Source organism: Jaculus jaculus, chromosome 1, assembly GCF_020740685.1.
Source record: "Jaculus jaculus isolate mJacJac1 chromosome 1, mJacJac1.mat.Y.cur, whole genome shotgun sequence".
In the NCBI taxonomy this organism is placed as follows: domain Eukaryota; kingdom Metazoa; phylum Chordata; class Mammalia; order Rodentia; family Dipodidae; genus Jaculus; species Jaculus jaculus.
Window position 1 is genome coordinate 241,322,692 of NC_059102.1, and position 22,691 is coordinate 241,345,382.

The window sequence follows — 22,691 nt, forward strand, 5'->3', positions numbered from 1 at the left end:
TGTGTGCCCTAGGGGTTCTGCTCATTGGGAGGCAGCCTGTGCTATAGAGACTTGGGGTTTGTCATAATCACATTAGGCCTGTATGCTGCCCTTGTCTCCCTGGTCCCTACTAGGGCTTCAGGGCACAGCGCCAACACCCACACCCACAGGGGCATTTATGATAATACCCAGGGACCCGCTGACTCACCAATTCTTCCAGATACAGCGAGACTACTCGTTTTTGGACTACATCCTAGGAGGCTGCCAGCTCATGTTTACCGTAAGCCTCCCTCCTTGGCACCTGCCCATGATGGGCTTCCTAGAGAGCTTAGGCCTCAGCTGTAGAAGCAGGGACTTGGGATGAACTTTAGCAAGACTTACTTGGGACAAAGGATGTGTCTGGCCCCAAAAGAGAGGGCACAGGTGGTCTCTTCTGGTGGCGGGGCTCGGTTGGAACTTGACTGCAGCCAGGGCAAAGCTGTACATGTTGTCTCACCATGCCCTCCACAGAGAAGAAATGTCACTTCTCCCACTGACCCTGAGCTCTCCCACCATCCAGCCCCCACCTCTTCATTTACTCATTCCAGTTGTGTCATTCCTAGTGGTACCCTACCCATCCGAGGGCTTTGTGCCATGGTTCGTTTCTGCCACCTTTTCAAAGAACCTGGTGCTTCCCTGTCCTTTGACCTATTTCCACACGTCCCCATTGTACCCACCACCCAGACTATAAGTTCCATAAACTTCAGCCCTCTACACATTTTGTTTCCATCCCAGCCTCAGCTTGCCACACAGCTCCTGGCACACAGTGAATGCCAATCAGGATGAAGGCCCCTCAGCCCATGGCTGCCATGTGCACCCATCACAGAACTGGGCTGCTCAGCTCTTGGTTCCCATTCCAGGGGTCTCGTACTTCTCTCTGCTCACTCCCCTCATCCTTCTACCACCACATTAGGTCTCAGTGGGGTGGAGGCATCGCAGGGGTGTATGGAGCCCTTGCCTGGCCCCTGGGTATCTGGGGGGACAGTGGGAGAGGGCTGGGGTTAGGGCTGAAGATTTGGTATGGCTTCTTAGGGCAGAGGCCTTCAGAGTGTGGGGACTGAAAGAGGCAGACAGAAAAGAGAGCCTGGCTAGTCAGGCCAGGGAACCTCATGAATAAAAGCAAGGAAATGGGAGCCACTGAATGTATGCGCAGGGATGGTGAGGAGAGAGAATGCAGGGCTGTAAGTTAGCCTTGTGGCAGGGTCTAAGCAGTGAACTTAATGCATGGGCACTAGGGAGCCATGGGCAGTAGGGTGGCATCAAAACAGAAGAGTGGTACAATGAGATTCTTCTGGGTTTCAGACCATCTGAATAATTGGGGTTGGGAACTAAGTGGGCTTCTGATGTCCCCTAATCCTCTCCTGATTCCGTAGGACTGGGGTAGAAAGCTGAGGTGGGTGGCCACAGTGGGTGACCTTTCTCCTTCCTCTGCAGGTTGGAATAGACTTCACAGCCTCCAACGGCAATCCCCTTGACCCTTCTTCTCTGCACTATATCAACCCCATGGGCACCAACGAATACCTGTCAGCCATCTGGGCAGTGGGACAGATCATTCAGGACTATGACAGGTATGCTTGGAGAGGACGCTAAATGCTGGCTGGAAAGCTTAGCTTGGTAGAGCTAGAAGGGACCCCACGTGGAATCTGTAAGCTTAGGAATACTGAGCAAGTAGTACACACAGTTATTACCTCTTCCTTTGTCTATGGCAGACATTGCTAGTAGATTGCTGCACTTTTACTTGCCAAGCCCAGATTCAAACTGAGATCCTTCTGCACATGGCACACCACACAGCCAATGAGGAAGTGAGTTAGCGTGGGTGATGAAACTCAGTTGCTACTACTGTAGCCTCTGCTTACAGCTGGGGAAATAGAGGCCTGGGTGGGACCCGAAAAATGTCCAAATGCACAGATCAAGGGGACATAATTTTTTGTTTTTATTTTTATTTATTTATTTGAGAGCGACAGAGAGAGAGAGAATGGGCACACCAGGACTTCCAGCTACTGCATATGAACTCCAGACACGTGTGCTCCCTTGTGCCTCTGGCTAACGTGGGTACTGGGGAATCAAACCTCGAATGGGGGTCCTTAGGCTTCACAGGCCTAAGGCCTAACCACTGAGCAATCTCTCCAGCCTAATATATATCCCAGTGTCTGATGGTGTCTGACTTCATGTGATTTGAGCCTGAAGCTGTGTCTCCAGACCACATTAAGAGAGGGACAACATGCAGAGTAGGGGAAGGCCCGTGGGCGAATGGAGGTGCTCCTGCGGCAGGGAACCTGTGTCCACCTGGTCACCAGGCCCTTCACTAAGCAAGGCCCCAGAGTGCTCAGGATAGAGTTGGAGCCACCATTGCCTCTTGCCCAACTTCTTGCACCAGTCTCCCAGCTCTGCCCTGGCCCATGACAGCTTGTCCTCCATGAGGAAGCCAGAGGGGCTCTGCTAAGTAGATGCTGAATAAGTGGACAAATGAGGCAGGGAATTCTTAACTAGAAAGAGGGGAAAAAGAAATCACAGGCGCTCTGAGACACTTGTTTATGTGTGAAGCAGAAGCTATGGGAGGACACAAGAGGCATTGTGGGGTCTCAGGGACCATCAGTTCCCAGAGTAAGAGGTTGTTGCCCCAGAGGATGAGTAGGGATTTCTTAGGGGTCAACCTGGGGAGAGCTATTTTTTTGTGAAGTGTAACAGAATTGAAGTTGAGGCAGTAAAGTTCTGTGTGTTTGAGGAACTGCAAGTGACCAGTGGCCAGGCTTGGGGTGGTGTGAGAGACAGGTAGAAGAAGATGGAACTGGGCTTCAGAGCTGAAGATGGAGGGACCTCGTTGGCAAATCTGGGTCATCTTAGGAGCATTTCTCCCAGCTAGAAACAGGAAGTTGGGCCAGGTGTGGTGGTTTTAATTCCAGCATCCAGGAGGCCAAGGTAGAATCGCTGTGAGTTTGAAGCCAGCCTGAGACTACATAGTGAATTCCAGGTCAGCCTGGGCTAGAGTAAGACCCTACCTGGTAAAGCCAAACACAAAATAAAACAAAACAAAACAAAAACACCCCCAAACCAAAAGACAGTAAGTTGGGACCTGAAGCCAGTACATTCATGACCTTGGTTCACTAGCTGCCTGGGGTCTTGGAGAAGGCCCTAGAGGCTGTGTCCAGGCTCATCGATCAGCAGTGCTGCTATTGATTAGCCATGTCTGCCCTGGTACACATATGTCGGCTGTGAGCTCACCAGCTACCCAGAGGTGGGCTTGGTCTTAAGGGGATTGCTCTAATAGTGCTTTTCCTAGAGAGAGGAGCTATTCTTCTCTGTCCCTGGAGGCACTAGAAGTGGCCCATGCCTGAGTCAGGATGGGGGAGTGTAGTGGGTGGGACCCTATCCAAATGTCTAACGTATTCTCTTTGTCTGGCCAGTGATAAGATGTTTCCTGCTCTGGGGTTTGGGGCCCAGCTACCGCCAGACTGGAAGGTGAGTAAAACAGATAGATCCAGCTTTATTTTGGTTGAGATGGGGTGAGGGTGAGGACCCTGGAAGCAGGTTGGAGGGCTCTGGTGCTCCGTGGACTGTGCATTTACCCCAGACCACACTCGTGTCTTAGGTTTGTTCCTCCTATAGGCACCGCTGCTCTGAGGGCACAGCACGTTACCACCCTGAAGCCCATGTTAAGTAGGGATGATAGTTGGGGGGGGTCAGTGAACGTAGCCTTGTCCCACTATTCCTAATCACATTAGCATATTATATATAGCGATCTAATACAGTTTTAAAATAGTTTATTTAGGGCTGGAGAAATGACTTAGCAGTTAAGCACTTGCCTATGAAGCCTAAGGACCCTGGTTCGAGGCTCGGTTCCCCAGGACCCACATTAGCCAGATGCACAAGGGGGTGCACACGTCTGGAGTTCGTTTGCAGTGGCTGAAGACCCTGGCGCGCCCATTCTCTTTCTCTCCCTCTATCTGCCTCTTTCTCTCTCTGTCTGTTGCTCTCAAATAAATTTAAAAAAAAAATAAACGAAAAAATAAATTGTTTATTTAACAGAGAGAGAGGTGTGCAGATAGAGGGAGAAGGGGCACACCAGGGCCTCTAGCCACTGCAGATGGACTCCAAATGCATGTGCCACCTTGTGCATCTGTCTTTACATGGGCACTGGGAAATTGAACCCAGGTCGTTAGGTTTTGCAGGCAAGCACCTTAACCACTGTGCCATCTCTTCAGCCCCATACAGCAATTTCTTACATGTAAGCATATGCCGAAAATTACACAGGGCCTAATTCTAACAGTCACTCATTGTTGATTTGAAATTCAGACCTAACTGGGCCTTCTGTCAGCCATCCCTGAAGATAGGCAGTGTCATAGGTGCTGAGATGGGCAGTACAGGCTTGGGGGAGCCTGGGGAGGAGGCCCAGCCCAGCCTGGGGGCATCAGAGAAGACTTTCTGGAGGAGGCAGGGGGCTGGAATGAGCAGTATTGACAGGGCTACTGACCAAATGGGTGCTGGCCAAGAAGGCCACAGCTGTCCAGCTGGTCATTCAGGTGGCAGATACTGCCTTTAGATTGGAGAAGGGATGTGGTCATGGGGAGGGAGGCTGGGAGGAAGGCAGAAGATGGTTAGGAGCTTAGAATGGAGGGGTAAACACTGGCCATAGGGCCAGGACACAACTCTGTTGAGTGAGAAGGAGAGGTCAAGACACACAAAGCCAGCGAGGAAGGTAGAACTGAGTCAGAAGGAATTGGGGGAGGGGAAAGTCCAGGGAGTGAGCACAGCACACCTTGGATGCCATGAAAGTCAGACAAGAAACAGCCTTACTAGGTCCTTGGAGTGTTCTAGAAACAGCACTGCCAGCTTTGCCAGCTTTAATTCTCACTGAAACTGAAGAGGCCAGTCTTACTCTGTTTTTCATGGTGGAGGAGGCTGAGCAATTGGGTTGCATTGAGAACTGAGTGATCAGTGAGTCTCAGTCACACACAGGGAAGGAAGAAGGGACCCTCAGACTCATGCCTCAACCTTTTCGGCAGCAGCCAGTCACAATGGTGAGAGTCACGATTGTGGAGAACCCAGCTGGGCCCAGGACCAATGATGTGCAAGATACTGGCAGGGCTGAAGACCAGGGCAGAGGGGTCTCAGATGCTATGAAAGAGCCAGGATGCAGAGGTGGGGGAGAGAGGGATTGTAGGTACTGATGGAGAGCCCAGGTGAGACAGGTGACCTCACTTAGTCTAGCAGGGGACATTGGATGGCCCATCTTGGGAAGTCACTGAGCTATGTGAAGGCCAGAAGAGCTAGCTCTCCGCAGCCAGGGCCAGATCACATGGTCCTGTTTATGGGTGGAAAAGCTGAGGCATGGAGCCTCAATATCACTTGCTCGATGTTACCTTAGCCACAGGGGCGTGGGCTCCCAGTTGGAGGATCATTCGCGGGCCCGGCACCTCAGGCACGCCAAGCTCAGCCAGGGCCCTCTGGTCTGCCTGCTGTGCTGAATTCTGTTTTCAGCATGAGTCTGACCTTGTGTCCTCTCTGGTCCCTAGGGTAGACAGTGGTGATCTAGGGATTCAGGGAGTGGTTCTGGGACCAGGATAGGAGCACTAGACATCCTGGCTCTGCATGGAGGGAGTGAGGCCTGACTCTGGGACTAAGGCTGAGACCCGAGTGAGCACAGATTCCACACCGGGGATGCAGAGTGAGCTGGCAGCTAGGCCCAGCATGAGCCTGTTGCTAGGACACCAGCCAGCTTCCAAAGAACTCAGCTGAAAGAGATGTTTTCTTGAGCAGAGACCTCCTTGGAAATGTCACAGGGCAACTCTGAAAAGGCTGGTGCTTGACCAGGCTACGCATCCAAGTGGTGCCTAGTGGTGCTTGGTCTCTCATCACCTACTGTCAGAGCGTGCCAGGCAGGGCCCACTCAGCCTTGGGCCTTTCTCAGTCTGCCCCCTTACTCTTTGTCCCATGATCTTTTCTTTCTCTTTCCCCTCCTACCTCAAGGCCCTTTCATATGCCCTTCACCCAGCTGGTTGCCTCTTTCCCTGGTTTCACCCACCAGGGGAGCCTGCCTTGGCCAGCCCATGCTCACACGAGGGTCTCCTCTCTACTCTAGGCAGGCACCATCCGCTCAGTAAAGCACTGTGATTTACTTGTGATTGTTGGGGGAAGGCACTTGGTTCCTTCTTGCTATGTCCAGCACCTGGTGTGAAGTCTTTGTGTATGGACAAGAGTGTATTAGGGACATGGCCTGAGCAGATCCAGGTTGGCGCTGGAGCATGTGAAATCAGCTTTCACTGATGCCCCCGGGCTGGGTGCCAGGGCTGGTGGCAGGGACACAGGACCAATCCCCTAGGGAATCCGCACAGGTCCATGGGCTACCCACTTAGCCTCATCACACAGCCTTATTTCCAGTTCAGTTCTGAGCAGCCAGCCAGAGAGTGGAGACAGGGGGTGGGCATTCCCTGTGCTCCAGGGACATCTCTGTCTCACTTGGGCTGTCTCGGCAGGGAGAGGGTGCTCAGGCAGCCTGGATCCCACAAAGGACATGGAAGGGGGTAACATGGAAGGCCTCCATTTCCCTGTTGAGAGAAGGAAGCAGTGTGGGATGCGTGGAGTAGAAGTATGAAGCCTCCGGGGGCCAGCCTGGCACGGGCTAAGGCTAGGGCTGGGTATGGGGTAGGAGGCTGCCCTTCACTGTGTCCTCTGCGTTCCAGGTGTCCCATGAGTTTGCCATCAACTTCAATCCCACCAATCCCTTCTGCTCAGGTGAGTGACCTCCATCTGTCTCCGTAGAGGGAGGGGCAAGGTTCTAGTTCAGTCTTTTCTGTCCCCTCCGTGTCACACTTGCTGAGAATGACAGGTGAGAAGGAACGGAGTTTGGAGTTTTGTAGTCCAGGGTTCAAAGCCAGCTGCTGCTTGTTCTTGGTGATAGGCCTTAGAGAAGTCACTGCCCTTCTCTGAGCCATTCCCCCCTTACCTGTCCTAGGGAGGCATGATCCTTGCCTAGCTCACTTTCCCAGGTGGAAGGGTACCGGTGAGAGTCTGGGGAAGCATTTGATGAAGCCCTGTGTAAACCGTGGTGGGAAGTGAGCATCACACACCTGCTCTTGCCTCCTGCCTGCCTTTCTCCTTCGCTAAAGAGGAAGGGTGGCCTGGCACAGAAGCTGGGAGTGAATATAGGATCTTGATTCACCCCCACCTCTCAGGACAAAGAGGGGGACACAGGAGGGCATGGAAGAGGCGGCAACCTCCTTCCCAAGACTAGCTGTGGCAGTCAGGTTTGCATTGCTGGTAGAAATCACACAACCAAGAGCAGCTTATAGGAAGAAAGAGGTTTATTTTGGCTTACAGGCTCAAGGGAAAGCTCCATGATGGCAGGGAAAACGATGGCATGAGCAGAGGGTAGACATCACCCCCAGGGCCATGTAAGTGGATAACAGGAACAAGAGAGTATGCCAAACACTGGCAATGGGAAACTGGCAGTAAACCCATAAGCCTGACCCCAACAATACACCGCCTCCAGGAGGCTTTAATTTCCAATTGCCATCAGCTGGGGAACCTAACATCCAGACCACCTAAGTTTATGGGGGACACCTGAATCAAACCACCAACTTCCACCCCTGACCACTATAAACTGATAACCATACATAATGTAATATATTTATCCAACTTTAAAAATCCCCATAGTTATCAATTCCAATGATGTTCATACATCCCCATAATCCAAGGTCCTTTTTTTTTTTTTTTTTTTTTGAGAGAGACAGGGAAAAAGGCAGAGAATGAGAGAGAGAGAGAAAGAGAGAGAGAGAATGGGCATGCCAGGGCCTCCAGCCACTGCAAATGAACTCCAGATGTGTGCGCCCCCTTGTGCATCTGGCTGTGGGTCCTGGGGAGTCAAGCCTCGAACCAGGGTCTTTAGGCTTCACAGTCAAGCACTTAACCACTAAGGCATCTCTCCAGCCCTAATCCAAGGTCTTTTAACTGAGCCATCATACCAAAAAATAACCTCAAAAAGAAAAAAACCCCATAATGGCACAGGATAAACACACTGCAAAAGATGGCATTGGGCATAGCAAAGAAATATTCAGCCAATGGGAGATTTAAAATAACCAGAGCAAAGATCAAACTCTGTAGCATCAAGTCCAACAACTCTAGCCAGTAACAAGTCTCGAAGTTCGATAATTCTAAGCAGCAACAAGTCTCTGGCATTCCAATTCCACCCCTCCAGCTAGGCTACTCACAGTCCTGGAAAACTTCATCCTGGGCAGGCAGCATTCCTTAGCAGCCATCTCGTGGTCCTGGCATCTCCACTGGGTCTCCACTGAAATCCAAGGTTCATCCTCATGGTCCCATGGGGTCTCCATGCAGGCAACCAGCAAACCTGCTTCACTTTGCCCGTGGCCATTTCCAAAACACAAGACTGTGTTCCAAACTCAATGACCCTCTCTTTCCTGCATTTCTTATACTCCACAATATTAGGTGGGGTGCCAGTTTGTTAATCAAGGGGGGAATAAAGCAGGCTTTGAAAGAGCAGGACACTCCTTGAGCACTCAGGTCCCTTGAAAAAAAAGTCTACATTCTTCCTGTTGTCCCAGTGCAGTCAGCTGGCCCAATCTCAGTAGTTGTTGTCTCAAACAATTTGCAGGTGAACGGGCAGCAGTTTAGACCCAAAGATTTCATTTTTTCTGTGCCATATCCCTCAGCTCACACCAGTTCATTTCTATGCAAAGCAACCCTGCACAACTTCTCAGGACAGAGGCATAACAGCAAGCTTCTCATACAAACAGCCCAGTACAAGTAAAGCTCTTTCTCACCCTCATAAGCCAAACCTTATAGTCCATCGTTCTTACTGCATTCAGGTCTTTCAACTCTGACCAGAATAGTCCATCAAGCTGTACTTACAGCACTGCAAAGCTTCTCTTAGGCCAAGGTTTAAAATCCTTCCACATTCCTCTTGAAAATCAGCTCCAAAAGGCCAGAGCCACACAGGTGTCTAGCAGCAATCCCACTCCTCGGTACCACTTTATTGTTGCAGTCAGGTTTGCATTGTGGGTAGAAATCACCCAACCAAGAGCAGCTTGTGGGAAGAGAGGTTTATTTTGGTTTACGCACTTGACGGGTGTGGTGGGGGAAGCTCCATGATGGTAAGGGAAAACGATGGCATGAGCAGAGAGTGGACATCACCCCCTGGCCCACATAAGTGGACAACAGGAACAAGAGAGTGTGCCAAATACTGGCAAGGGGAAACTGGCTATAATACCCATAAGCCTGCCCCCAACAATATATTGCCTCCAGGAGGCTTTAATTTCCAATTGCCATCAGCTGGGAAACCTAGCATCCAGAACACCTAAGTTGATGGGGGGCACCTTAATCAAACCGCCACACTGGCCCAGGTTGCATTCCACAGGGAAGGAAGTCCACCTTGGGACTGTGGCTGCGACTTGTAAAGCATGGGCAGCCCTTGGCCAGAATGTAGCCCTGTGCGCCCTCTGGGCTCTGTCTGGTCTGGCTAAGTGTCCAGAGACATCATGTCCAAGTTCAAGGTGGTCCGCTTCAGCCCTGGCCTAGTGGTCTTCCAGGCAGGAGCACGGGCTCATGAGGAGTTGGTGGGCATATGAGAGCAGCTATTTTCAGAGCATCTGGTGTGTAAGGATCTGTGTCAGCCCCACCCGCACTGATGCAGACACCATGGACTGTGCAGTTTGGACCTCCAGATGGCTTCCTGTGTTATCACCAGCCTCACCAGACCCTTCTCTGGCACTCACTCACAAGAAGCAGGCTCAGGAAGACTAAACAACTTGCCCCAGGCCCATGGGCAGAAGCGACAGATCAGGATGCTAACCCAGGCCTGTCAGTCTCCAGTCAGGCTTTCTGCCCTTGCGAGCTTCACAGGGTCATGCTGGCCACAGCAGAGCCGTTCTGTGCAGGCATCAAGCCGATGCTTTTTCAGCAGCGGGATGAACGTGGGTGGGGTGGGGCACCAGACTCACCAAGACCTCTTCCACAGGTGTCGATGGCATTGCCCAGGCATACTCAGCTTGCCTGCCCCATATCCGCTTCTATGGTCCCACCAATTTCTCCCCCATTGTCAACCACGTGGCCAGGTTTGCAGCCCAGGCCACACAGCAGCGCACAGCTACGGTGAGTAGGTAGCAGGGGCAGTAGGGGCATGTGAATGCCAGAATCGGGCTAGCAATGGCTGGGCACCCTGCTTGGCAAGAGGGAGACTGCTTTCCTCCTATGCTCCACGGGACTGGCAAGTGGGATATTCTGCATCTGTGCCTGGCTGTATGTCCAGGTGAGGCACAGTGTCTGTCTGGGTTGCCCTCCACCTGGTTCTGAGGAGATTAGATAAGGAAGGACCCTGGCTTCCTGGAGCCCCCTTTGGAAGAGCAGCATCACTTGTGTGGTGAAAGAAGTGGGGCTGAGCCAGGCGTGGTGGCGCACACCTTTAATCCCAGCACTCGGGAGGCAGAGGTAGGAGGATCGCCGTGAGTTTGAGGCCAGCCTGAGACTACATAGTGAATTCCGGGTCAGCCTGAGCTAGCAGGAGAATCTGCCTTGAAAAACAAAATAAACCAAAAGAAGTGGGATTGTGATTTGGGGCGCTGATTCCTCCTACACCCCTGAGGCCCATGTCTTGAGCTTTTAGGACCATCCAAGCCCTGTTAGAGCAGCTGCTGCCTCACACAGAAGACTACAAACTGTCACTGGACCAGGACTCCGTGACAAAGCTAGAGTCACACTGGTCTGGCTTGAGGTTGCTGAGGCTATAGTGTGGTATCTGCAACATATGGCAGGTGGCCACCCTGGGCATCTGCTTCCCAGGTCCTTCCCTACATCACCCTCCCCCCGCCCCCCCCCCCACACACTGCCAAGCTCCAGTCTCCAGTCAGAGACATCCACAAGGGCCAGGTGCCAGGATTGAAGCACCTTGCACACCTTGCCCACAGTAACACGCCCAGGCTTCCCTGTGCAGCATTAGTTAAAAGTCCTCTTGGCTGCCCTAAGGACAGTATCTCTAATGTCTCCTGCTCTGTATTGGATAGCTATCCAGAGGCTGATGGGACCTAACTGGTTAGCAAGAATAGGAGATGGGCACTCAGTTCTGGGGTCCATTTCCCTCCTGACTACGCCCCTTCCCATCCAACAGGAGACCACTCCAACACTCAGCTTCTACCTCCACTGAAAGAAAAGGGTTACTGAAGTCCCCTTCTAGAATGTCCTTTCCATTCCACTCCAAAATATTATTTCAAATGTCCTTTGCCACGACCATCTATCACTGGATACCGCACTGCCCCTCCCACTCATGCCCCGGCAGGTGGAATCCCTCCATGCCACCTCTGTGGCTGGCCTCTCCTCGTCCACCTGCCACTTCCTCCACATTCCTTGGACATGCCAAGCAGAGCCTCTGCCTAGCTTCCCAGACTGCATGGCTTCTCACTGGCCCTACAGGGCCATCCCCTAGAGACCCTCTCAATGACCACCTCCCACCTCTGTCCATGGCCATCTTGCCTCTGATGCTACTCAGCAGCCTCTTGGTCACAGGCTCTGCATCTGCTTGGCTTCGGATTTGGGCACACAGGCCAGGGCTCGGTGTGTTCACCATCCCCTCTCTGAGCCCGGCCCAGCACCGGGTGAGTAGCAGCAAGCGCACAATGCTCCATGGGTAGGCAGGGTTAGGTTGTACCTCGGGTCCTATGCCTTGTGCACCTCAGAGTTGTATAATGCAGATCACACCACTTCCCTTCTCCCAAAGGAAAGGGCCCTTGGCCATGAATAAGGAGAGCATTGTCCAGAGGAGGGAGGTACCTGAAGGCCAGGGAAGTAGACGTTGACTCCTAAGGTGGCAGCAGAAAGAGCAGGAGGTCAGGAGCGCAAAGGAGACATAGGGCTGATTCTAGGAAGGGGTAAGCCTGTTGTGATTGTCTTGGAGGCAGGGGAGGGCCTGTGGGGACAGCGCCTCCCCTCCCAATCTTAGGTCCCACCTCTCTACATGTGCCTGGGGCAAATCACAGTGAACCAGTGTCCTGTTTGTGCCATAGGAGTACAGATCACTCTGGCTGGGTTGGTATTGACATCAGTGATCCCAGCGCATCCATCACCAAAAGGTCTTGAGGGACAAGCCAGCAGAGTACAGGGAACTGTGGTCAGGAAAGAGGAAATAGTAAACACAAAGCACTGTGTGGTGGGGACAGGCAAGGAGGAGCAGGTGGCCCGTGTTTGTGGGAGCAGGTCCTCAGCTAGAGGTCCCTGACTGGAAGCTGAGAGCCAAGTCCCTTCCCTTGCCTAAGCTTTTCTACAGCACTGTAAGGACCAAGCAACCTGAATGGGCATCTACTCAGTGAGGCCTAGCAGGGACATTTTTTTGAGTTCTTGTAGGTGCTAGGATAGAATTACTTGGAGAACAGAGCGAGAGGCAGTTTTCAGCTTTATTCCCTCCCATTAGGGTGCCAGGCTCCGACCACCCAGGCTTTTGGCTGCCTGAACCTGTTTTCAAAGTGAGAGAATAGGCTTGCATTTTTCTCCCCAGAAAAAAAAGCCACCTGGGTGGGGAGGCTGAGCAAAGTCCAACCTTTGCCAGCAGAACCCTGCACCAAGGGTCCAAGAAAGGCTAAGAAGGATGCTCAGCCCCAGGTTGAGAGGAGACTTGGGCCCAGGGAAGGCCAAGAAGGTTGCTTTGTGTTTTGAGAACATCTGGTGAGGACCCCAGGTGAGAACCTGCCCTGCCGGCTATGTAAAAGAACTTGAGCTCAGACACGGGTCTGATTTCCTGGACACCGGCACTCTTTTGGTCTTACGTGGTGCTCCAAGCCATCTCCTGGTTCCCTGCCCCTGATCGCTTCTGTCACCAGGCGATGGGACTTCAGATGATCTCTAAGTATCTCTGGCTGCAAGAGTGGGGTCTGAGGTCTCTATTCCTATTCCTCTCCCTCTCTGAGCTCTGGGAATGCATACAGCCATCTTCAGTATCTGCCTCCACCCTTTTGATGAATGGAGTGGTATGGGGCCGCATGATGGCTCAGTAGCAAGCTCTGGAGAACCTGGTTCAAGTCTCATCTCCCCTCCTCCCTGGCTGTTTGACAGAACAAGGCGTTTAAGTTACCAACTTCATTTTCCTCACCCATACAACAGCACCCGCCTTCTGCAAGCATTGTGAAGATGGGTATATACTTTGTTTGGCCCAGTGCCCAGTACACAGTAAGTGCTTGCCGGTTAAAGAAACTTCCAAGGGCATCTCTCAAGCTAGCATTTGGTCATGCTGAGCACAGGCCTCCAGAAAAAGGACGTACTTGATAAGTTGTCTGATGCTTTTGTTCAGCAGTGTTTTGGTATTGAAGAATCTGGTGTGATTTCACCCTCCCTATTCCCACACACATACATGCACATGCACACCCACGTACAGGAAACAGAGCAGGTGGTGGTGTGTCTCTAGGCAGGCCTCACTCTTCCATTCATCCACTCTGTGTGTCTTTCCTGGGTGTTTCTGCACAGCACCAGAGACCACGGTGAGCAAAGCCTGGCCCATGGGCAAGTGAGGAGCTAGGTCAGGAGGCCACCATGATACAGTGTGATTAAGCCTGTTATGGTGGCTGGCCACACAGAGCATTGACAAAGGGCACAAGGAAGGAGTGATTCTTAGAAAAGAGGTGTCCAAACTGGGTCTTGTGAGTTAGCCTCAAGAGAGAGAAAGAGAGAGAGAATCTCCAAGCAGAACGGCTCTACTGTGTGGGTATGCCTGAAGGAAGATGTGATACAAAAGGACTGCTGTAGGATAGGTAAGATTGAAAAGGATGGCCATTCCCACAGAGCCTTGGGAGCCATTGAAGACTTGGTATTTTTCTGGAGGGTATTAAGTAGGCTTGGGTGGGTTGAAGGTGCCCTTTGCTTTGACCAGTAAGGCCCTTGTTCTTCATGGTCCATTCCTGGTTGGTGGCCAGCAGCCAGCATCCTGGTAATGTCTCCCATTCCCATGCCCAGAGCCCTGGCAGCCAAATTTGCTGAAACGAGCTGGGAGTGAGTGCAGCTTCCCCTGGCTCTGCCTGGAATTATTACTGCGGTCCAGTCGGTTTCTTGTAACTCCAGCGATAAGCTAGATGCATTAGGGGAAGCAGCTGTGGGCAGGCAGTCCCAGAAACCTGAGAAGCAGTGAGATGGTCTATCCTTGAAATGTGCTGGCTTGGTGGCTTGACCTGATGGCGTAGCTGTTGCTTGGGCCTAGGTGGGGCGCCAGTCCCTTGAGATGCAGTATGTGGTGGGCTTCTCTGGGAGCAGGCACCCAGGATGTGGGAAAGAGGAGCCTCCTGTGGGTCATTGCTGGCAGTGAAAGCAGACAGGTTGCATCTTCTTGGCATAGAGGATTTGACATTTGAGTCTGTGCCTGGGAAGGGTATTCCAGGCTGAAGGGACTAAGGAGTTGGAGATACCAGGACCTCAGAGCCATTTCCTACCTTCCTGCCTCCTGTTCTCCATTTATAACAGTCCCCTCCCAGCGGGCTAGGCTGGGGACCCCTGGAGTGGTGATGGATCTTTGAGGATTGAGGACAAGATGGCTCTGTCCAGGGCAGGTAAGAAGCCCAGGACCTTTCAAGCTTTCCCATCCATAGCCCAGAGGTGAGGATCCATAGCCCGGCTCTAGGTGGTGTTCCAGGCCGTGCTCCCAGCCCTCAGGCCTCTACCAGCTGGGTAATGACTAACAGGGGAACTTCTCCCTGCCAGGTTTACTGGTGCAGTCAGTGACAGAGGAGGACCTCAACTTTGGAGTCAACCAGACTTGTGTTCGAATTTGGACCCTGCCAGTTCTGGGTTATGAGGTCTTAGCAAGTCATTATAACCCCTCTGGTCACCTTTCAAATGGACTTACAATGTGAGAGGAACTGGTCTACCAACATGGTTACTGTGTTTTCAGGGATTCTTTGCCCTTTCTGCTGGTACCCACAGTCCTGGGGTATTTCAGAGCCCTATCTGTCCCTGAGATGGCAGGCTGATGGCAAGAGTGTAAGAAGGCCACATGGGGACTGAGCTAGATAGGCCTTAGAGACGAGTCCCAGTCCTGACTGAGAAGCCAATTAGGCCCAGCATTCCTTCCTTTCCTCACCACCAAGCCTCTTCCTAGTCTCCCTCCTATAAGCCTGGGTGTCCCAGGAATACTGCTGTGCATAATCTGGAGGGACAGAAGTGGGGCAAGAGGGCCAGCTAATGGAAGGGAATGGACAGTGATGTCTAGATGTGCTAGTAAGGTCCCCAGAGTCAGGGATGGGGGCTGGCAGCTGCAGCCCTCCACTGCAGAATTCAGGCTGCCATCTCCATGGCAACAGGTATCCCCAGCCAAGAGATTGGTCTCTTAAAGACACAGTGCACAAGTTGTCTGGAGTTTGGAGTGAGAAGGGTGGTGGCACCCATGTCTCTACCAGCTCACCCCCCCCGCCCTCCAGTTTGTACTAGGGGACATAGAAAAGGAGCGGGCTACCCAGAGGACTGAGTTTGTAGCTTCTGCAAGTTCCCCAGTGAGCACATAGTTTTGCTGGGGGAGAAGTTGTCCAGGGTCATCAAGAGACAACCTTAGCTCTGTAGCCTTCTCATCAATAACAATCAGAGAGTTATCTTAGAAGATAGAAGCCCCCAAGGGTGAGTCAACATAAGAGCTCATTTTGTTTATTCCATGGGTTGAAGAAAAAACCTTTCTCCAAACAGGGCCAAAGGGCACCTGGGGCATAGCTGAGGTGGAGATATGCTGCCAGCCAGCTCAGAATCCTGGGTCTGTTTGCAGGATTGTCCTGTGAGCCTCCTGAGCTCAACCCACCTCTCCACAGTCATCGCCATAAGTACTTCATCCTCAGGTCACCCATGTTCATTATTCAATGTTTAAGCTGAAATAATTCTTAAGGAACTATTAAAAAGTTAGTGTCATTTGCCATAAGGAGAGGGTAACAGTAAGAAACCGCATATATACAATCGTATTAGGGTCCAGCTGGAGCCCATTGCTGCCAGAAGCCTGGAGCTTCTGTTGATGGGGGAAGAGTCAGTGAGGCCCAAGACACCAGTCCACACTAAGGCTACCTCATTAGGCACAGTGCATGGAATGGGAATACCATGGCATACCACTCTTAGTGCTTCCATCAGTGACTGAATGCTATGGCTGGAACATGAACCAAATCCATTTGTTTATCAAATTCAGATGTGCTGGGCATTTCCTGCTGTGCTAAGTAGGGTGTGAATGGACTCAGGTATTCCTGCCTGGGAGAGCTGGAGAGGGAGGCTGGCCCCAAGGCTGGAGGCCAAAATGTGTTTGTTCCCTAGCCTGAGCCAGTCAGGAACACAGCTGACAGCTTTTGCACACACCAGCCTTAGTATCTGTGTGTGTGTGTGTGTGTGTACATGTGTGTGTGCATGCACTTACCTGGAGGACAGATTGGCTTTGAGTCTTCCTTGATCACTCTGCACATTATTTTTTAGGACGGGGCCTCTTACTTGAATCCAGAGCTCGCTCATCCAGCTAGTCTAGCTAGCCCAGGGGTCCTATCTGTGCCTCCCAAGCACTGGGATTACAAGAAGGCTGCCACACCTGCCTGGCACTTACATGGGTGTTGCTGTGTCTAAACACCAATGTTTTACTGGCTGAGCTATACCCAAACCCCTAGTTCTTTTTTTAGTATTTTGTTTATTTGAGAGAATGAATGGATGCACCAGGGCCTGTAGCCTCTGCAAACTCCAAATGAATCACTACCTTGAGCATCTGGCTAACATGGGTCCTGGGGAATTGAACCTGGGTCCTTTGGCCTTGCAGGCAAGTGCCTTAACCACTAAACTATCTCTCCAGCCCACCCCTAGTTCTTTTGAGCCACAACTCTCAGCTTACAGGTGAAGAAACTGAGGTAGAATGAGTCTAATCAGAGGCCCAGAGCCAGAACGGGGGAGTCAAAGATGACACACAGCTCATGGGCAGACCACCTCCTCCTGCCTTAGGAATATGGGGGCTTGGAAAGGAGGGTATGGGTCTTGGGCACTGCTCAGTGCCAGGCTTATCCTTCCCTGCAGCAGTACTTCATCCTCCTCATCATCACGGACGGGGTCATCAGTGACATGGAGGAAACACGACATGCTGTGGTGCAGGCTTCCAAGCTGCCCATGTCCATTATCATTGTGGGCGTGGGCAATGCTGACTTTGCAGCCATGGAGTTCTTGGACGGGGATAGCCGCAGGCTGCGCTCACACACAGGCGAGGAAGCAGCTCGTGACATCGTGCAGTTCGTGCCCTTCCGAGAGTTCCGCAACGTGAGTGTGGGTCCTGGCTGAGATTGGTGGGCCTAGAGCTGGCAGCCATGGCTCAACTTGGAATGAACATTTGGCTTGTCCCTCTGCTCCATTGGCTTCTGGGGGCCAATGATGTGTAGGTGCTATTAGCCTTGTCCCAGACAAGGACGTTGTGACCTGGTGGGCACTTGCTGCTTCCACAAGCTGAGGGAACCTGGGCATGGGGCAGGGTGTTGTGGGTGAGACCAAATCTACCTTCATGGGCACAGAATTGGAGGCATAGGGGTAGGGCACAGGCCCAGAGCTGGAGGCTTCCAGTCCATCCCATGCAGACAGCCCCCTCATTCTGCAGCTGGGAAGAAGGAAGCTGGGAGGGAGGCTGTGAATGAAGCCTCTGAGGTGCCGGGCTCAGATCCCAGGAGCCAGCCTCACCGTGTCTACTTGATGCTCCTTGGGTTTGCTTGAGATGATTTTGCTCTTCCTGAAGCACTGGATCCCCGAGGACAAGAAGTGGGCATCAGTCATGTGTTCCTACCTGAGACAGTGACGGTCAGTGAGCAGGCACTGTGGCTCGTCCCAGTGATGCTCAAGAGATCCTTCCCGCCAAGTACAAACACTCCCAGCCTGATCAAGGCAGCTACTTTAGGTGGCATTCTGGCTGAGATGAGGGCCACCAGTTTCAGATGGTCCTGACCCTCAGTCCTAATGACCTCCTTCATGGACCCCCTGCCATCACAGCTGTCTGGGCATGGTGTGTCTCCTAACTTCTGGGCATTAATCATTCTCTCTCCTCTTCTCTCCACCTTGACTCTGTAGGCGGCAAAAGAGACTCTGGCCAAAGCCGTGCTGGCAGAGCTGCCCCAACAAGTTGTGCAGTATTTCAAGCATAAAAACCTGCCCCCCACCAACTCGGAGCCTGCCTGATTGGCGCCCAGCAGCAGCATGCCGGCTGAGCCCCCAGCCTCCCCAGGAACGTGCATGCTCACCCTCCTTCTTTGTGGGTGGCCTTTTTTTACCAGTCCACATTTTTATTTTTTACAACCGGACCTCCACCCCCAACTTCCCCCAGCCCAGCTGGGCTTCCTTTGTCGGAGTCAACTAAATGATGCTTCCAGGCCAAACTGGCTTCCTCTCCATCAACCCCCACCCCCACCCCGTCTCATCCCCACTCAAGTATTGAATGTACTTTGTATAATTTTAGTGGAATTATTATTAAAGAGAATAAAATTTTTACAATCATAACTGGCTTTTTCTAAGTAGCTGCAAAAAGGGGCGTATCTCTGGTGCATACTTTGTGTCATGGTCTGCACCCAATTCCTGCTCCATTTTTTTTTTTTTTTTTGGTTTTTCGAGTTAGGGTCTCACTCTGGCTCAGGCTGACCTGGAATTCACTATGTAGTCTCAGGGTGGCCTCGAACTCTCGCGATCCTCCTACCTCTGCCTCCCGAGTGCTGGGATTAAAGGCGTGCGCCACCACGCCCGGCTGTCCTGCTCCATTTTTTAAAATACTTTTAAAAATTTTATTTATTTGAGAAAGAGGGGCAGATAAAGTAAAAGACAACAGGCAGGCCAGGGCCTCCAGCCACTGCAAACAAACTCCAGACACACGTGCCACCTTGTACATCTGGCTTATGCGGGAATCCTTTAGCTTTGCAGGCAAGCACCTTAACCACTAGGCCATCTCTCCAGCCCACCTGGTTCATTTCTTTCTTTTTTGACAGAGAGGGAGAGAACGGGTGTACCAGGGCCTTTCAGCGGCTGTGAATGAACTCCAGACGCATGCACCCCCTTGTGCACATGTATGACACTGCATGCCTGTGCCACTGTGCATCTGGCTATGTGGGACATGGAGATTCAAACATGTGTTCTTAGGCTTTGTAGGCAAGTGTCTTAACTGCTAAACCATCTCTCCAGCCCCTGCTTTTTTTTCCTTTTAATACATGCTGTGTTCTACTTGTCAACACTCAGGGTAATAAAAGAGCTTCAAACGTCCCTGTGTCTGTCAGCTCTTTCCTTAGCTGGGACTCACAGACTTGCTGATCTGAAAAAGAAAACTAATAGACCCATTCCCCTGCAGACATACAGGGTTGGTGTGATCCCCTGTACACGGAGACAAGCATTCCTATCATTTGTGGTGGCTCCTGTGAAACCAGTATGGGACATGGCACCCACATACACTCACATATCCTCGGGAATGCACAAGCCACACCAGTGTCTCTGGGAGCCCTGTCTTGGGCCCAGCCAAAACAGGCTGACCCCTTCCTCTTGGTCCTGAGTTTCTTCCTACTGCAGCTGAACAGCCCTTGCTGCCATCTGCTTCTTCCATCTCTTTGTCTTTGGCACCAGGATCCTGTATAAGTTTGTCTGTCTGCTTTCTGCTGCACCCCACTCTCAACAATACCCCGCTTAATGAGCCTAGCCCCAACCCTCTTCCCCATTCCCTACTTTCTCTCACAACACTGTCTCCTTTTTATTCTCTCCTGGAGTTCCAGTCAGGCCTTTTTTTTTTTAATTTCTATTTTTATTTATTTGAGAGAGAGAGAATGGGCATACCTGGGCCTCCAGCCACTGCAAATGAACTCCACAGGTATGTGCCATCTTGTGTATCTGGTTTACATGGGTCCTGGAGAGTCAAACAGGGATCTTTTGGTTGCATTCTCTGCAGCCCGTCAGGCCTTTTGACCTAGGCTGATGTGACCAGAAACAGCAAACATTTCTACTGAACACCAGGTTTCTACCTCCCTTTATATGGCTCTACAGATACTGTTGAACAATTTCACAGCCCCAACCATGACCTTTGCAGAGACACGGTAACATGCAAGAAGTGTGCCAGCCCTGCCAGAAAGGCATAATGTGGGTGGGAGTTTGGCTAACCCCACACCTATGTGTCCCAATGCATCCAGAGCCCCCTTAGTTTTGCAAGGGGCTTCCCTGCACAAGCTGACACTAGCAGTTCCTACCTCCCAGGCCAGTCCTTATGCCTAGTGCCCTACCAGAAGTAGATGGCACCAGGAAGTTCACTTCCAGGGGTTTTGCAAGCTCAGGAGCTATCATGTATATGGTGGAAGCAGTAGTAAGGAAAGGACTCCTCTGCCCCCAGTTTCTATGGCCCAAGAAATGATGAAAAAGTTTGTTTGTTTTTTGTTTGTTTGTTTTTTTTGAGGCAGTTTGGTTTTGTCTTGCTCTAGCCCAGGCTGACCTGGAATTTACTAGTCTCAGGATGGCCTCCTATTTCTGCTTCCTGAGCGCTGGGATTAAAGGCATGTGGAACATGACCAGCCAAAGGGTCCTTTTGAGCCACTTTTCATTTCTCTTAAAAGGGCTGCAAGAGCACATGGAGCCCTGGTGTGTGCATAGTCCCACAGGAAGGCAGTGCAGCAACTTCACAGATGGAACCTTAGCCTGGCACATCAGCTCATTTTGGTTAGCTTGCTGGGCCAGCTGCAAGACTAGGTATCAGCACAAGCTGCTCATATACCCCATTTACTCCGAGCTTGGCAGACTAGGGAGTATCGTAGTCACTCCCAGGTAAGTCTTCACTGTTTAGCCTGAGAAAGTCTGATTAGAGGCCTCCGCAGGCAGAATAGCCGCCTGCTAGTCCTCCTTCCCACTTAACTCTCAGGGGATGGTAGGCTAGGTGACTTCTCACCCAGACCTCCACACCTTGCCTATAAAACTCCCTAACAGTAGCTTCCCAAGCTGCAAAACAAAGAGAGGCTAGTGACTACTGGGCCATAACAAAGCCAAGTCCCTTATATAAGGGCTGGGTCTCATCACTTGTAGCTTATAGACCAAGCTAAGCTTCACAAAGGCCAGCCACAGCCCTCTTTATCTGCCCCTTCTCTGCCTGAGCCTGACTGAGTGAGCCGAGCCAAGCAGGGCCTGAGCTCCTGGCTGGCTCACTCTCCAGGGGAAAAAATGGCATCTAAATTCTACACGAGGGTGAATCACTTTGAAAGTGCCAGGCCTTGGGGCTGCCACTTGGTTTATACATGTATGTAGAAGGGTGAATTTGGAAGTCTGACTAGACAGACCTCCCCTCCCCCAGCCCCCGGAAACTCCTCTGCTGAGGTCTGTCCACTGCATGTGGTAAAAATGTCATGGAAACCAGAGAGCCAGACTTAGGCTTAAATGAAAATTCTGGTTCTGTCATCTAGCTGTGTGATCCAGGCAAGTCACTGAGCCTTTAGTTTTGGGTTCCTCTACAAAATGTAGAGAAGGGAGGCTTCATAGGATTTATTCATGATAAAAGAAGTCCACTCACCACATGATGTTCCCCACTGCCTAGTGTATACGGAATGAAAGGAGTGAACGTGTGTCACTGTCACAGAAGCAGAACAGTTTACAGCACACAGTGCAGGAGGCCTGTCGCCCATGAGGCCTTTCTGGGTCTCCTTGGCCACTAGGGCTTCTTTTGCCTCCCAGCCTCGGAAACTCGCTCCAGCAGGTAAAGAGCAGAGCAGCAGCCCTTGTCAGCTTCATTAAAGCATGAACGTGCCACCAGCTTCTTGTGCTCAACTTGTAACTACAAAGTGTTGCCAAGATTCCAGCCTCCCACCAAGCAGAATCTGCATTCCACCCGTATGTGTAATTAGGGTGGGCATGCCAGGAAAACACCCAAGTCCAAACGGCTATGCACCACCACTGAGTGCTCCTTGTTTTTCTGGAGGGGTCTGAGATGACAGCTGAGCCACATACCCACAGCAAGGACACTCGAGCCAAGGAACCCGGTGTGCCTCAGCAATTAACATTTAGTGCAAGGCAGAAGCTGGTGGTGGAACTGATGACCAGTTCTGACCCTCCAACATGTCACTGTTCTGGCTACAACTGGAGAATGCCAGTACCACACAAGAACCTGACTAAGGCAGACGCATACATGCTCTGGGCACCTACTCAGAAGCAGAGTGTCTGTGGTTACAGTGCTAATGAGGGCGACCATGTTGCCCATGTACCACAGCAGGTACCTAATCTAGAGGATGATCTTTTTACCCTCCTTGGGAAGTTGGAATTATTCCTGCTTCCTGAGGAGGAAAGTGAGGCCCAGAGAACAAAGGACCTTGTTCAAGTAACAAAGTGACACAAGCAGCAAGTGTCTGGCTCTGCACTTATAAACTTATTGTCACCATGATATACCTGTGCAGGATAGAAAGAGGGCAAGTTTCCAAAGAGAAGCCAAAGTAGCAGGCCTCATCCAACCAAATGGGGCTGCTTCTCCCTTGGGTGGGAAGGAAGTGGCTGGAAGAGAACTTAGGAGTTGGAAAGTGTGATAGGAAGAACTAAGTCATCCCTGGTTAAGAACACTTGACTCCCAGCCTAGAGTACTCCTGCAAATAACCAGCTCCCTGGCCCCTTCTCAATCTGGGGAGACAGTTCTCTCCGCTGAGTCCTGGAACGCAAGGAAGCTGTAGAGGCTCAGATCCAGCCTCCTTTCTGGGACTAGTCACATCAGCATT

At 51.6% G+C, this 22,691-nt stretch overlaps 1 protein-coding gene across 2 annotated transcripts in view; it reads left to right on the top strand.

Moving 5' to 3' along the window:
- Positions 1–18,480, top strand: part of Cpne2 (copine 2) — a 52,247-nt gene extending 33,767 nt beyond the window's left edge. The window contains exons 10-16 of one of the 2 annotated variants that reach the window (XM_045156191.1): positions 200–259; positions 1,453–1,586; positions 3,423–3,477; positions 6,699–6,750; positions 9,992–10,125; positions 17,023–17,259; positions 18,055–18,480. In XM_045156191.1, coding sequence (XP_045012126.1) covers positions 200–259; positions 1,453–1,586; positions 3,423–3,477; positions 6,699–6,750; positions 9,992–10,125; positions 17,023–17,259; positions 18,055–18,162 — 780 coding nt within the window. In that variant the 3' untranslated portion in view covers positions 18,163–18,480. The remainder of the gene's footprint in view (positions 1–199; positions 260–1,452; positions 1,587–3,422; positions 3,478–6,698; positions 6,751–9,991; positions 10,126–17,022; positions 17,260–18,054) is intronic. The other variant, XM_004670733.2, reaches the window with a different exon arrangement.
- The last annotated feature ends 4,211 nt before the right edge of the window (positions 18,481–22,691 follow it).